Below are 17,614 nucleotides of genomic sequence, written 5' to 3'. Positions count from 1 at the left end.
TCTAGTAATACTTATTTGAAAGAAAACAGTCCGTAGAACATTTTAGATATAAGATACTTTTTCAAAGTTTATTACGATCGTCATATATTGTTTATGAAAAGCGAATAGTGTGTAGTTTTTCTGGTGATGAGTGTTAGTATTATTAAAGATGAACTTTGCCATGACTAAAGAGGATGGATACTTGAGTTCCACATGTGTTAATGGTGAGAATTTGAGTGGAGCGAGTTTTCCTTTGTGAATCGCTATTGATATGAAACGATATTGAGCCATATTTGGACCGAACGATAATGAAGGAAGGCAGGAAGGAAAACTGGATCGATGATAATAATGTGCAAAATATGGAGATCGAAGTTTGGTGAGGGAAGGTGATGCAAGGAACGTGTTTGGTGGGATTGAAAAGATGTTAATTGTATTGTAGTAGCTGTCAGATTGGCTAGGAAGTTTTGGGGTTTCCACTCCCGCTCAATTATCATTTGTTCCGGTCATTACCGAACTTTTTTAATGGTGTAAAGCAGCCTTCAAAAGAGGTTGATGAAAATCACTTGATTAAAATGTTATCGATCAGAATGACACATAACAGATCAATTGAAAACTCCCCTACTATAGTAAAACACATTTTTTTGGCAAAATTAGCTTTTCTATTCAACATAATTCCCTTCAAGGGTGATACACTGATTATAGCGACCCTCCAACTTTTCTATCCCATTTTTGTAGTACGATTGGTCCTTTGTTTCAAAATTGGCTTTAGTTTCTTCGATTTTTATTCGACGACAATGTATTCCCAGCGAGCATTCTTTTGAGATCTGAGAACAGGAAATAGTCGTTGGGGGCTAGATCTGGGCAATACGGTGAATGAGGAAGCTCAATTCGAAGCCCAATTCATGGATTTTTGAACACGGTGCATTGTCTTGGTGAAGCAGCATTCTCTTTTTCTTCAAATACCCCCGTTTTCGGCGATTTCGTTCTTCAAACGGTCTAATAACGCTATGTAATAGTCGCTGTTGATGGTCCTTACTTTTTCAAGGTAGTCAATGAAAATTATTCCAAGCTCATCCCAAAATACAGACGCCATAATCTTACCAGCCGACTGTTGCCTTTTCCCACGCTTTGGAGCGGGTTCATCGTGTGCAGTCAACTCGGATGACTGTCGATTGGACTTGGCCGGAGGGAAATGATGGAGCCATGTTTCATCCATTGTCACATATCGACGCAAAAACTCGGGCTTATTACGCTTGGTCATCTTCAAACACTGTTTCGAATCATCAACTCGTCGTTGTTTTTGGACAAAAGTGAGATCGCGCGGCACCCACTTTGTACAGAGCTTTCTAATACCCAAATATTCGTGAATGATATGATGTACCCGTTCAGTTGATATCTTTAGAGTGTCTGCTATTTCGTTCAATTTCAATTTATGGTCATTCAAAATCATTTTGTGGATTTTTTAAATGTTTTCGTCGGTAACAACCTCTTTTGTGCGTACTGCGTTCACCGTCTTCGGTGTTCATTTCACCAGGTCTAAACTTAGCATACCAATCCTTGATGGTTGATTTTTCTGGGGCAGTGTTCGAAAATTCGGCATCAAGCCAAGTTTTTGCTTCAACTGTATTTTTCCCATCAAAAAGTAATATTTTATCAACAAGCGAAATGTCTTTTTATCCACTTTTTTTCACAATAACAAAAGTTGCTTAAGTCACAAACTAATGATCCGACAGCTGTCAAATTTATACACGCATCTTTTGAGGGATGGGGTAAATAAAAAAGATATGGATGTAATGCTTGTAGCGCCATCTATGTGTCATGCCGGGGACTTTTCAATTGACCTGTTATATCACTGATTAGGGTTTAAGATTTATTCTGAAACACATGAAAAAATCTAAATCACTCTTTACCCTATCATTCGATTACGAACCTATTAGATCTCTAAGAATATCCGTTGATTCGCTATCGGTTCCTACAAGAAACTGTAAAAAGTAGTCATCCTGGTCGCATGCAGAAAATAGACGATCTTCAAACATCGAAGAGTAGTTTATATTGTTGGTTTTGTAATAATTATTGGCTGCCGGTATCAGTACAGATTCGGCAAACTGTAATTCAGTGTCTTCTGTATCTGCAACAAAATAATGTTATCCATTTATATCGCTAGAGGCAATAATCAATTGTTATTAGTACCACGTAATTAATTGTTATAAGATTACAATTTTAATGATATGAGTTTAATTTTAATTATGGTTATCAGAAACTGCCAGTTTCAGTTTGTAACAATGTAAAATTCGTCTTAAACTCGGAGCGGATTATTTCTTCTCCTTTTAACCTAGTTAAAAAGAGAGAGAGAGTGCTCTGATGCGTCGGAATATGTAACCGAATCAGTCTATAAAATTTATTTGTGTTGCTATTGGTCGACTCTGTTGTCAAATGTCTACAAAATAATTCAAATCCTTAATCATAATAATTAGAGCTTACAAACCAAACCAAAATTATAAATTAATGCGGCAACATTGCGACGTGCTGATGTCGTATATTTTGATAACGTGCATTGGCTGTTTTATTGGATAGACTATATACGCTTTCCTCTAGCGTCAGTCATGGATTGATGATGATTAATACTTTATAAACAGCTTTGCATTCAATTTCATCAGAAAAATTGTATACATCATTTTATTGACATACAATGATGGGAAAAAACTTGTAGAAAATTATTAAAATCTATTAATCCAATCTAATATTTTGTCCAGATTAGCCCATTTGATTTGAAAAATAAAACGATAAAATCGGAAACCTTGATTAAATTGACGGTATTTACAATCTTGATCACTCACCCACAAATAAAACTATTGCAGGATAGTCGTGAAGTTTCGTCAAGAATCGATCTGTGAGGATATTCACCGCTCTTGGTTTCCACGGGAAGTTCTAAAAATTGTTGTCGTATAGAGTAATGTTCCGTTGTAACATTATATTTTTTACCTGTGCTAAGGGATCTTCAGCTAAATCCGTTCTAGCGTCCATAGTGATTACATGTCCGTTACTATCCAACAAGAGTAATGTGGGTATACCTCGTACGCCATACAATTGTGCTAGTTCAGCTCGGACTGAAGCTTGTTGGAATGGTACTGACAGCCAAGGCATTGATTCTACGTAGGCACTATAAGATTCCGCACTTCTGCAAACAAATATATGTGGTAAATAATACATGTTATGAAGCACTGTTAGTACAAGATAATATTACATTGGATTTCCCTGTAGGAAATATATTAAGTATGACATATATACAAAATATGTATTAGAATCTATATTTGTATACATACGTGTAGTATAAATACTTGAACATAGGATCGAAAGTGTTAGTACTGTTGGAAACTATCCACTGAAATCGACTATCGACTGTTTAGTAATTGACTACTTTTTACTAACGACTATTTCAGTCGCTATTTTTGTTCGACTGGTTTTTTGTTACTATTTACTATCGACTTTTAGTTATTATTTTTGGTTCTACTAGTTTCGTTCGACCGATTTTTAACGTTCTGGCTCTGTCGTCTAAGCGGCGATCTTGACAAAAAAGTAACCAATTTATGATTACATAGATTTATATGTAATATATATATAGTTTTATGATTTTTTTGGTACTTTGCTTTTAAATAACAATATATTGTATATTAACATAGCACCATTCTGGAACGATATTTTTCAAGATTGTTAATGTATTAGGGTTAAAAAATATTAAAATTGTGAATGATAAATAGTAAAATACTTTTGACCTTTTTTATGGCAATAATATATTACCTATTTTGATTACTCTCTTATATCTCTTATTTTGATTACTCTCTCGATTTTTGTTAAAAAATATTTCCGTTCAATAATGAATTTAATACCGGCTTGGTGGCGCAGTGGTAAAGGCGATGGGATGGTCCTCCTACTGTTGCGATAGCCGCGGGTTTGAATCCTGCTGGGGCATGGTGGTAAATTTATGTTTGTGATTGTTTAAAATTTGTTAATGTTCTAGACAAGAGTGTAAAATCCGACAAGGAAAATGATGCCAGTCACGCCAGTAACTAGGCTGGGTAAAGACCGGATGTCTTCTGGGATGATTTCTAAAGTTGGTCACTCACCACTCGGTAGGTTTAGCTGAGGACCGTGGTTCGGAGTCCACGTTAAACTTTAGGCCCAGTCCAGATAAACCCATAGTTCGTAAAAGGAGACTTTAAAATATGTATAAAAAAAATAATAAAAAAATAAATTTACTTAAATGACTTAAATTTAGTAATTATTTTTTTCAATTTCATTTTAAAATTACGTGAAGGAATATGTACAGTACCGTTGGAGAATATAAGCAAATGAAATTAATACTCCAAGCAATTACCTCCGTCATTTCCTCCCTCACAATTTATACAGGAAAGGGTACCTACATCTTCGTCTGACATCACGAAATGACAAAACAGTCGAACCGTGCATTTGACTGAAACTGACTGTTTTGACTGTTTTCAGTTGATAGTTCCCAATGCTAGTTGTTAGGTTTCATCTGGCAATGTTTCCATCTGGAAGTTCGATCTTTATACCCATAACTTTCTTCACAACGATTTCTCGTTTGTGCACAACTTGCGTTGTTTAGAGTGACTTTAACCTACTCGTGAACATTTTCGTGCAATAATTTTTTTACAACTTTGGAGGTGGATTATCAAAACATGAGCACATTGATCAACTTATTTCAACTCTTGGTGATGAGGCCACGTCATTGCTTACTGCAAAGCATTGCCATTACAGATTTCACTTTATAGGAAATTTTGGAGAAGTGTTTCGCGACATCTAACATGTAGATGTCGCTACTTTTAACTTATTACTTGTTTTAATCGCTATGCTTTGAGCCGTGACGGGATCTGATTGATTCACTTTGTTTCTATGGAGAGCTTACATAGAAAAAGGTGTGTTTATTGTTTGTTTCAAGTAAATATTTATGGGTGTGCTTAGAAATTTATTTTGTAACAAAAAATGTTGAATATAGATTTAAAATACTGGCCAATATAGACAATATAGCATTGAAGGACATTTCACGGCACTGACCGTTTAATATCACGATGCCGCGGCGGTTCCGTTTTATATTATATATTATAGATTATTGAAAGTTTTTTTAGTAATGCGACATGGATATTTGTGACGTCGCAAACATTGCAATGTTGCCGCATTAACTCTGAGTTTTAGTTCAGCTTGGCTTTGACATACAAGACAATTCTAATCTAAATAAAATAATTAAACAAATGTCTTATCAAACATAATTATAGCTATAGTTAACATTAGAGTATATCTGAAAACTACAGTTAATTTTACAGCCACAATAATTTATAGGTAAGGGTTAAAGCCTCTTAACATTATTGCGTTAAAGAATTTTGCATACGTCTGACAAACGGACGGCGGCCTGTTGTCAGACGTACGCAAAGTTATTAAAAAATATTAGTTATTACTAGAGATTAAAAACACACAAACGTTATTTTAGTGCTTTGATTATTTTGATAAATTTTAAATCGCTCCGTAATATATGATATCATTTAGTTTGAAAATGCCGAAAACTATAGATAGTCAGGGTCACAAATTGTTTGCGGCTTTAATAAAATATTTCGAAAAGAAACGAGTCATTGCATTTGCCTATAATTTCCGTTAGAGAGGTAATTATTAATGATATTAAATAATATAAGTCCCTACAATTTTACTGAAAATGTTTTTAGCTGGTTGCTGCTAAATATTAGTGTGGGGATTGTGAATAACATCGCTTATGAAATGAAGAATAATACGTTAGATTTACCCAAGAAAATTCGTCTACATACAAAGTGGGTGGCGAATCTTGACCATCTTGATATTGGTTCTATTCGAGACCAAATATACGAAATGTATAAGAACAGTAAGTACACAAAATTATTTTATCGATATAAATATAATTTAATAAAATTATTTTAGAGAAAGTTGTCTCCTTGGAAAGTATACATAAAAGAGTTAGGGGCATGCAGCTTTTTGAGGGATGTAAGACATCCTTTCATGCACTCTTATAGGGCATAGGGTTCAGTTAGTGTAAAGATAATCATCGAAGAGGTTTAATGGAACTTTCAGACATTGCCTTAAAAAGAATTCAATTTTTAAAGGCATAAAATAAGACCAAGGAAGATAAACTATTTGAATTTGTGTATCTTGATGAAACTTCAATATTTCAAAACGGTTCATTGTGGCACTCTTGGAAAGACTATTGCTGGTCGAGAAGGATAATCCATCAAAAATTGTTTGGATAAGTGGAAGGAAGCATTGTCAACCATAACACCTTCGGTTTGAATGAACTTGATAAGACATACAGAGGAAGTAATTGATAATGAATTGAACATGTTTTAGATAGATTAAAAATTAACGGTTTAGTGATTGAATTGGACAGTGAGTCTAAATATGGCAGTGCTCGAATGAAAGTAAAATAGGTTTCTCAGATATACAATTGTTAATTAGGTGGATTAGGCCTCCAGGGGGATACCACTAAATAAAAAACGCGCCTAGAAACTCTACCTCATGGGTGGTTTGGAAAAGAGTTTAATGTAAACAAAACAAATCTAACCTACAAACTATTATAACAGGTCAATTGAATCAGAATCGCTACTAGAATTAAATCCATATGTTTTGTAATTAGCCCTAATCCTGAAAAGATGCGTGTATACATTTGACAGCTGTCGGATCATTAGTTTGTGAATTATAGCATTTTGAGTGAAGCAATTTTTGTTATTGTGAAAAAAATGGATAAAAAGGAATTTCGCGTGTTGATAAAATATTGCTCTTTGAAGGGAAAAAGTACAGTTGAAGCAAAAGTTTTTCGGACACTGCCCCAGGAAAATCAACCATCAAGGATTGGTATATTATGTTTAGACGTCGTGAAATGAGCACCGAAGACGGTGGACACCCAAAAGAGGTTATCACTGACGAAAACATTACGAAAAACCAAAAAATGATTTTGAATGACCATAAATTGATATTGAATGATATAGCAGACTCTCTAAAGGTATCAACTGAACGTCTACATCATATCATTCTCGAATATTTGGGTATGAGAAAACTCTGTGCAAAGTGGGTGCCGCGCGAGCTTACTTTTGAACAAAAACAATGACGAGTTGATGATTCGGAGCAGTGTTTGAAGATGATTAAGCATAATAAACCCGAGTCTTTACGTCGATATGTAACACTGGATGAAACATGGCTCCATTATTTCACTCCGAAGTCCAATCGAGAGTCATCTGAGTGGACTGCACACGATGAACCTTCTCCAAATCGTGGGAAAACGCAACAGTCGGCTGGAAAGGTTATGGCGTCTGTGTTCTGGGATGCACATGGAATAATTTTCATTGACTACCTTGAAAAAGGAAGGACCACCAAAAGCGACTATTACATAGCGTTATTGGACCGTTTGAAGAACGAAATCGCTGAAAAACAGCCGCATTTGAAGAACACGTAAATGGAAAATAATTGGAAAAAGAATCCATGAATTGGGCTTCGAATTGCTTCCTCATTCACCGTATTGTCCCCTCTGGCCCCCAGCGACTATTTCCTGTTCTCAAACCACAAAAGAATGCTCGTTGGGAAGAAATTTTCGCCGAATGAAGAGGTAATCGTCGAAACTGAGGCCTATTTTGACGCAAAGGAGAAATCGTACTACAAAAATGGTATAGAAAAGTTGGAGGGTCGCTATAAGCAGTGTATCAGCCTTGAAGGGAATTATCTTGAATAAAAAAACTAATTTTGCCAAAAAAATTATTTTAATATGGTAGGCCGAGGACCTTTCAATTGACCTGTTGCCCGTGTTCTTAATTGTAGTTTTAAGTCCTTGGATAATACATGTATTAGATTTACTATATTAGATGTTAAAATAAATTAACATTCTTTTTCAATTATTTTGTTTATATTAGAATTTTCTTGTATGTTAAAGCAAAATTGAACTAAAACTCTGAATTGATGCGGCAACATTGCAACAAACAAAACAATTTTTTCGGACAACATTAAATGATAAATTAGTTCATTAGTTGTTGATCTTATAAAACTCACAAAATAGGTTTTTCGAATAACTTTCCTATTGGGCGTAATTCTGGTCTAATGGAGTTCGTTTTTTTTTCCTATAAGTTTGTTCATTAACCCGGAAATCAGCGAATAAAAATTCCACCGGAAAACTATTTATTTATTCTATTTTTCTGTAGGAATTGAGGTAGTAAAGTTTCGTATATTTGAAAGCATCGTCGACGGAGAAAAATAAAGGAAATTACGGCACTTATCCGGGAGTTTGGCGGGAAGTTTGTAGTCAAATGAGCGGAAGTTTAATTTAGGCGTCGGCCAGCCCGGTTATTAAGCGTCAGCCGTTGAGTTCAAATAGAGGGAGTGCATTCAGGCGAGGTCTGAATTGCACGGGAAAGGTTGAGTTTAGGACGGGAGATCGCCGAACAATTATCTGGGGGAGACGCAGGATTGCAAACGTTAAGTGCCCGTAATATTTACTGATTCCCTCAGTAAGGTTTGTTATTAATTTTTCCGTAATTTCATTAATAATGTTTCTTGTTTCTTTCTTTAATAAAGTGACAGTTAAACATTAAGTAAACGAATGAAATACTTTACATAATATTGTATTATATATTTATTATCTTTCACAAATTACACAAAGTAGAGCGTTTCACAGCTGGAGATATATTTTGTCACCTGTATTTTCATTAGCACTCCTGCGGTTTTTTTATTAATTGCTTTATAACAGATTATTCATTTTTTATCAAATCTCTCCTACTGATATATAGTCTATCCAAAAAAGCAGTGAACATACGTCATCAAGATGTGTATCTCTGCTTCTTTGTTTTTCTGGTAAGCATGTCTTATTACAAACTTGACATATTAATTTACTTTCACTACAAAATTTAAATGTATTAATTAATTTATCCTATATGTAACAACTGAAACTATAAAACTTACATTTGACTCTCTATATTTGTAATCCTGTTAAAACGCTGAAATGTTAAATTAAAAGGCGTTCTTTTGAAGTAAAGAAGGAACCTCAAAATATAACTTTATAAAAAGCCATATCAACCGCTTTAATAATTAAACAAATAAGCAACATCAAATGGGAGCAATACCGTTTATAACCATTTCTTTTGCTTCATAGAGTTATATATAGAGTGTTAACTTAATACAGATAATTTCGGAATTGTTTTTCGTGGTTTCAGGAGGAAAGCGCTAATAAAACAAGCATGATATTAAAGGCTTGTCTATAAAATCAAGCTCATCTTGTTGGTCTACAAATTGTATTATATTACTTTATATTAAAATATTTTATTTACATCGTTGTTGAAAAGGTTACTTCGGTTAATATATATTTGTTTCAAGTAAATAAACCCCTTCAAAATACTTAAGTTTTTAATTGTTGGTACTTTATAAATTATATAATAACAATTGGTAAATTAATTAATTATTAATTTTATATTGTTATTATATTATTACTAATTTTATATATATAAAATATAAAAGTAATATTATAATACAAGAAACGAAAATATATACATTGACTCACTCTACAGTTATTATAAGAATGTATGAACATAAACGTACAAGCATCGGTGGTTCAGTGGTAGAATGCTCGCCTGCCACGCGGGCGGCCCGGGTTCGATTCCCGGCCGATGCAGTTCTTTTTTTTTATTACAAATATTTTCGATAGTTGACCGGAACGCCGAACAACAAAATTCAATTCGAGAAGATACTGAATCATTTAAAGCAACTTTAACGGGTTTCGGGGCGACATCCGACTTCAAGCACTTTTACGCAAAAGAAATGTTTCACAATAAAAGTATGTTTTATTTTTTTCATTCTCTTTTCTTTCAAAACCCTATAGTTCTTTTGTTTTTGGCGTCTAGTTTCTGGCGTAAGAAAATGGAGGAAATTATGGCACTTAGTTGGCAGTTCGGAGTCGAGTAGGGGGAAATTTAATTTCGGCATCGACCAGCTGGGCTATTAAGCATCAGATCTCCGAGTTGAAATTGCGGGAGTTCATTGATGCAGATATTACCCGAAGGGATTATTAAAGAAGTTGGTTGCTTTTTTTATTAAGAAATATAAATGATTATCGTTAGGTTTTAGAATACACTGAAGTACCAGTAGAAAAATATTATATTAGATAATTTCAAAAATTTTTTCGTTTATTATTATGGATAATCATAAATGATTTATTTATATTTTATTTAAGCTCTACAAAAATGTTTGCTTGACACTTTTATCACTGGCAATGAATGAAATACAAAATGTATAATGTTCAATTATTACAGTATAACACAAAATTTTCTGTATTTGAATTGAAGTTTTTCTATATTGGTTAAACGCCACTTGTCGGATTATATACTGTTTTTAGTGTTTTTTTTTTGTTTTATTTAGTATTCAAATATTGAATAATTAGAAAGAATATGTCATTACATTAAAAAAGTCACTGAAAATATTTTTGTTTTTTTTTGTTTTACTCTTTGTGGCATGTAGAAAATCACTTCATTAAGTGATCTCCTGTATAAAATATTATCTTAATTAATTAGTCTTATTCTAAAGCTTATTATAAAGTCTATATATGTCCAGTAATCAGATCAGGTGGTGTTAAACGTTTTAGTCTACACACTTCACTATCACGTCGCATATTTAACTAGTTAGCAGTATGTTGGGATGCACTGACACTCTTTCGAAGTATTTCACACAAACATGTTGAATTACAGTCGTTATAGGTTCAAGAGGAATATCGTGTTGTATCACTTTATTTGAAATATAGTACGGAACACAACAATCAACAATTGCTCGCAACACTTTATTTTGGAACCGTTGAATGATGGATATGTTAGATTTGCTAGCGGTACCCCATAGTTGGATTCCACATGACGAAATAGGCTTGTGTATAGACTCATACTCATATGATATGATATGATAACTTGTATTTGCGCCCGATGAGCCAATACATTTAAGCCAAGATATTTAAGATGCTCTGCTTGGGGGAATTGACGATGATTGATATTTATTGGTGGACATGTTCTTCTACGCAGGGTAAACGTTAAATATAATATAATAGGTGGATTTTGTTTCATTGACTTTAATGCGCCATGTCTTCAACCATAATTGTATTTGCTCCAGGTGGGTTTGTAGGTATATTGTCTGCGTATGTTGTCACAGTAGTTATTTTTGTGGTGGGCAGATCGGTCGTATATAGAAGATACAGTACTGGACTACTGACAATATAACAATATTTACATAACTAAATTAAAATTTAAAATTTATTAAAATAAAAAATCTAAATTTAATATAATATTTCCACATTTTATCAAGAATAACATTGTAAACGCAATAAAAGTAGAGCTATATATAACAATTGACAATACTTTAAATATAACTATATTTGATACATTGTGGATTAATGTAATAAGTTAGGATTAAAACATTTATTTGGTATTGTCATGTAGATCATTTATTATGGATTTTCATAAATGCTGAGGACAACAAGCGTTTTTATATTATGGACCATTTTTTTATTGAATAGTACTTTGATTCTTTGCATCTTTTCTATTTTTTATAACCACAAAAAGATACATTGCATGAAATGTATGAAAGCATTCTTTATCTAGTAACTTTTTGCGGTTTTAAGGTTAAAAAACAAATAAGAGTGCACATGAGACACAATGTATTTCACCAAATAGAATAGGATTTTTATAGAAGAAGTTTATATATAGAAAAAATTAAAAATAAATAAAAAGGTCAATAAGTAAGATGAGCACACAGATCGACAAGGCACAAGTAAGTCATAGGCGGCCGAGGGCATTTCAATGTTCATTGTTCAAGTATATAATAATTTTTTGACAGTTTTTTCATTTTCATGTTAGGTGTGCAACTATTTTCAGGGAATTCTTAGAAAGTTTGATGAATTTAATTAATGTAAAGTTAAAGGGCTTGTAATAACTAATGTAACAATATAACTGATATAATGAAGTCATAGTGAAATTGTTGTTTATTAAGTTAGAAATGCTTAATTACACTTTACACATTAATTAATAGTGTTCTGAGGTTATAGTTTGTAGGTGGAAACTTTATTTTAGTATGTGAGTGTAGAATTGGTGTATTAACAGCATGAAATGTCACTTGGTAAGTTATAAATAAAATATTTAGAACGAAGGAAATTTGAATTCACATGAAAATTATTTTGAAAGCAAGTGGATCGTATAATATCGCTTTAAAAGAAAAATAAGCCTGCTTTGATAATCCTATTAAAGATATTTTTTTAAACAAAATAGCATATTAGAGTGTATAAATAAATTTTTTTTGAAATGCGATGGTTAATACAGAGAAATAAGTATTAATACAATTCCAAGTACTGTCAATGGTTAGTTAAATATGGATTTTTCGTTGAACTGGTTTATTCAAGTAAATTCATTGTCCTAAACAAGTGAAAAATGGAAGAAGTACGAACGTTGTCATATCACCAACTCACATACACATACTTATAAATACTCTTTTTGAGCTTTTGAAACAATTTCCATTTGACTTGTTTTACTTAAACCATCTGTAGATTTTTTCAAATTAGAGAAGTAAAACAAAAGCTTCCTGCAAATTAAAAGGTGAGAAGGTTATATAGTTGATAGAGATTCATTGAGCAAATACGATACAAATATTTAGTACTTCATTCCTCTCCACTATCAAGTCAAAATATATAAAATATAAAAGTAATTTTACAACATTAAAAATGTATCTGTTTTAAACATAATAGAATCCAGCAATTATTTCTTTCCTCTTCTTTCGCAAAGAAAGTTCGAGAAGCGATATGTATATCTCCACATCTTCACTTATTACGAATGAAAAAAACAATAGAAGTGTGCACTTGTTTTTTCACTATCGACTAGTTCGACTGTTTTGGGAGTATCGACTTTTTCCAGTGGATAGTTCCCAAAGTTAATTATGACGTTTCGAAACTCGTATCTTATATTGCAGACTTTTTTTAAATTCATTTATTAACAAGATCTATTTAGTTATATCTCTTATTTCCGTCGGATATTGTTGTTACAGAGAAAACGATGCGGTATTTTTAAAGATATATTCGGAATTTCCATTTTGAGGGACCGCACAGTACACACAAAAGCTTTTGATAAGGGGGCTTTGACGCAGCGAAAAGCTATTTAATCTGACCTGGTGCGAAGGACATTAAGATATTGTAAGCCGTAAATTGTCGGCTACTGTAAAATACAGATCTACAAGCAGAAGATCGCTGGTGAAACAGCTACAGTACGAGAATCGGACTATGAATATAAAGAAACATTGTTGTTCTTTCGAGTTCAACACGAATAAGTAATTCTAAAGCAGTTGCAAAAACATTAAATATTGTTATTATTTATGGTGAATGTTATATATGATAAATACATGTGTAAATACATATATGAAAGGGACTCTTTCTTATTTCTTTTTTTATTTCTTCCTTAAAATGAGATTTAAAAGAACTGTTACTAAAAGTATTGTTAGATACTACTAGTTTATATGTAATCAAGGAATAAATCTATTTTTTCTTCCTTATAGAAAGTTAATTTCTTAAAATTTACATTAGTGTTATAAATGGACCCAGCAACATTTGGAGAATACCGAATATGTGTAAGTAATGATCTCCAGTTATTAATTTTTTATATGAATTATGATCATTTTTCACTTTAAAACGGCATTTACTGAGAAGAATTGGCATAATATATATTAATAAAAATATTCTCCATCACTTTCTGTAACTTTCTCTCGTTTTTCTACCATGGTGATACAGTGTCGAAAGTTGGATATTGAATCCATCATCGATCCGTTCATTTCAAAACTGCGTGCCAGCTAAGTCATACTTAATCGATCAAAACAAGTAATATTCAGAAGAAGTTAATTCTGGTGAGTACGCCGGATACAGCAGAACTTCCCATTTGAGCTGCAATAGTGTATCCTTTAAAATTCTTGCAACATGTGACCGAACGTTGTCATGCAAGAGGTTGGCTTTGCGTCTGCCACTCGCTGGTCATTTTTGCAACAATACATCGTTCAATTTAATCAATTTTCATCGGTAGACATCTGCAATAACAGCTTCATTCTGTTTTAGCGGATATACATAGCAGATGTATATCGGTTTGGATGTGGATGGCTCTCCTGGGCTAACTCATGTCTTATTGTATTTGGGATGGTCGCAGTAGAACCCCTTTTTCAGAACCCCCTAAATCAGTCGTGATACGCCAGAGATAAGTTTTCTATTTTATCTGTCAAATAATGAAACTCAACTTGATCTAAAATCAAAGAGTCAATCTATCTATAATACAACTATAAAACCAATTTCGACCTATGGGGTGCAAATACGGGGTAGCATTAAAAATTCAAATCAACTAGTCATATAACGCTGTCAAAACAAGGTTCTTCGATTGATTACCAATGCCTATCGCTATGTAACCAATGAAGAACTGCACGATGACCTTGAAATCAAATGGATTTGCGAAGTTATTAATTAAGATTTTGCCTTGAAACACGAAAGAAGATTACTAAATCATACTAACGTGGAAGCAATACAACTGCTGGACAGCGCGCAGGATGTCAGGAGATTGAAGCCAACAAAACTATACGAACTTAAATAAAGTGTATACATTTAGTGTAAACTATAGCTATAAGTTAATAATTAATACATAATTATAATTTTATAATTGAGGAATACATACTGATGTATTTTCTCGCACTCGTCTTGCTTGTTAATTAATCCAAGTACATAGGAAAAGTAGTAATAAATGAATTGTAAATTAAGATTGTACTAAGCGTATCTAATAAAGATATTATAAAAAAAATGAAACCATAATATCGAAACTGTTCTAAATGGCATTTGCAATTAATTCATGTAGTAGCCATTTTCCCTCGTTGGGTTTTCGTCCATTAAGTCTTGTAATTCACTGTCTTCGATTTTTTTTAGATATTCTGGTCGTTCTTTGCCACAATTGGTTATCAAAATTACCACTTTTAAATCATTTAAACGAAAATCAAGGTGTTTGAAGACTTTGTCAGTAGATTTCTTAAAATCGACCAATAAAAGTAATACGTAAAATGTAAAAATGTAATTTTTAACGTTTGATAATTAGTGTTTATATAAATTGAATAACTCAATAATACTCAAGGGAAAAATGTTTTTTTACGTAGAGAAATGTTGGAATTATCGAATTTCAGTTCGCTGTTATCAATATTGTATATGTCATTGATTGAAATACATGCAAGACCTAATATTTAGTTTTAGTTATCCATAGTAGATCCCACTTCTCTGATTCTACCGATGTTGATGGTTTGTTGAACAGGGCTTATTATTTTCTATACTTCAAAAACTTTTTAGGTTTCCAGGTTTGTTTTTTGTGTAGTAAGTTACAAATAAATATTTTTAAAATCACTTGGTTTCAACTCACGAGAACTCGAACCCTTTCCTTCCCCATTTATCATTCTTAAGGCTTCCAGGCATTTGTGTAACTTACTTTTGAGGGATTCATTACGAATTAACTTGTATTAAGAAAATGTCATGAGATATTTAATGCTTAATCGTAAAACAGATGATTAAATTCAATCAGTTTTCGATTTCTCATAAAAGAAAGCTGTTGTCGTCTTTTTCAGTCCCAGAAGACCAACCTCCCCCCCCCCCCTCTGGCACTTTATAACGCATTTTTCACTACCTAAATTTTTATCTTTCATAACTTGGGTGCTATAAACTCGTTTTATAATATATTAGGGGGATTTTCGAAACGGTTCTTGAAAATATTTCAAGAAATTTAGTTTTTTTGAATCGATATTTCATATTTTTTATCGACATATATAATTTGGTATGAAACAAAAACGGGTTATTTATTTTTCTAAATATATTTCGGATAGTATGAGCATATTCATATTTTATCTATGGCTCACCTGATGATTACATAAAAAATGATTTATTTTAATAAAAAATAGAAGAATTAATAATTGTATCTGTGACTTGACGATTTTTTAAAATACTATTCTTAGTGGTTCAATAATCTTCCTACTGGGAACCATCAACACAATATATACACATATTTTCAGCTACAGCTTTTAGTAAGTTACAAATTATTTTATTAATTATTATTTAGTATTTTATAATTATTTAGTATTATAAATATATCTTTTTATTAACCTATTTCGAAAAAGGAGGAGGATGTTCGGCGGAATATATTTTTTAAATGTTTGTTCGCCGATTTCTCCGTCAGTTACGATTTTCAAAATTCTTTTTTTTTTGTTCGAAAGAGTGCACTTTTGAGGAGGACCCATTGGAACAAAATCAGGATTTATAGGGGGAAGGGATATCGAAGAAAACGCTCAAATTTCAAAGGAACGTACAAAATTTTAACATATTTTTTATCTAAAATAATCAGATATTTGGATATAATGTTATAGCTGAGTTGATGTGACGGAAAATTGGAAGCATAAGTAACCAAAATGGGAAACATTTTGGTGCAAAAGCCATTCAGTTTACTTTTTGACCTTGTAGGGGAATACTGCCCTGCAATATTCCTGGCGTCCCACAAGCTTGTGACCGGGTATGGCATTTAGGATTTATATAAAAAATGAGCAAATTGCTACCGCGGAATTACTGTCTACTGTATCCTATCTTTTCGAAAGAACATTTAGAGTCCCTCATGAAGGGACATTCTCAACACTTAAACCTATTTCGGCTGTAGTTACACAACATAATGTCTTGGGACCTCTAGACAGTTGATATCCCAACAACAAAAGCAATAGTACTTGGAACATTTGCCGACAACACACTTATCATGGAAAAATATTTATTTATATCCAATTCAGTAAAAAAGTATAAGTAGCGGTAAACAAGATCTACAAATGGACAAGAGAGTGGAAAATACAGCTTAATATCTCTAAATCTGTCTATGTTAATTTTGCATTGCGGCGAAATGAAAAAAGAAGAAGAATGATATCACTTGACGGATGCCCGATTCCTCAAGCAGAATCAGCCAAATACCTTGGAATATATCTCGATGATAGGTTAAACTGGAAACATCAAGTTATACAAAAAGCAGAGCAGATTAGACTCAAAGTCAAGCAACTGTACTGGTTAGTCGGAAGATATTCTCAACTTGATCTAAAATCAAAGAGATTGGTTTATCAGCCAATCATAAAGCCAGTTTGGGTGCAACCCCAGGCACAAAGAGATCAAATCAACTAGTAATCCAACTTACTTTAAATAAAGTTCTACTCTTAATTACTAATGCTTATCGCTACGTAACCAACGAAGAATTGCCCGATGACCTCGAAATCAAATGGATATACGAAGTGATCCAAGATTTCGCCTTTACACATGAGATAAGATTACTAAACCACAGAAACGTGGGAGCAATACAGCTACTGGACAACATGCAGAAAATCAGAAGATTGAAGCGAACCAAATCGCACGAAATTGTTTAGTGTATTTTTAACTTTAGCTTAAGTAGATTAGTTTTATTTTAATTTTGGAAATACATAGTGATGTATTAATCCCTTAGTCGCCTTGCTTGTATATTAATTCAAGTACGACAGAACAGTAGTAATAAATTAATTTGTAAATTTAAATTAT

The 17,614-nt window shown here is 32.7% G+C and overlaps 1 protein-coding gene and 1 non-coding gene across 3 annotated transcripts in view; one reads left to right on the top strand and one right to left on the bottom strand.

Moving 5' to 3' along the window:
* Positions 1-17,614, bottom strand: part of LOC143193998 (nucleoredoxin) — a 103,691-nt gene that overhangs the window by 1,275 nt on the left and 84,802 nt on the right. Inside the window, exons 6-8 of one of the 2 annotated variants that reach the window (XM_076400525.1) lie at positions 2,962-3,157; positions 2,817-2,907; positions 1,910-2,107 (exon numbers count right to left, since the gene is read on the bottom strand). In XM_076400525.1, the coding sequence (XP_076256640.1) occupies positions 1,910-2,107; positions 2,817-2,907; positions 2,962-3,157 (485 nt within the window). The remainder of the gene's footprint in view (positions 1-1,909; positions 2,108-2,816; positions 2,908-2,961; positions 3,158-17,614) is intronic. The other variant, XM_076400526.1, reaches the window with a different exon arrangement.
* TRNAG-GCC (transfer RNA glycine (anticodon GCC)) lies at positions 9,594-9,664 on the top strand. Its single transcript has one exon. It is a non-coding gene; the product is annotated as a tRNA-Gly (tRNA).

The sequence above is a fragment of the Rhynchophorus ferrugineus genome, unplaced genomic scaffold (assembly GCF_030347505.1).
Source record: "Rhynchophorus ferrugineus isolate W39M unplaced genomic scaffold, kcgeb_rfMv2 rfM3, whole genome shotgun sequence".
Classification (NCBI taxonomy): Eukaryota; Metazoa; Arthropoda; class Insecta; order Coleoptera; family Curculionidae; genus Rhynchophorus; species Rhynchophorus ferrugineus.
Note: the sequence above shows the minus strand (reverse complement) of the source record. Positions and strands in the feature narration are given on the sequence as shown.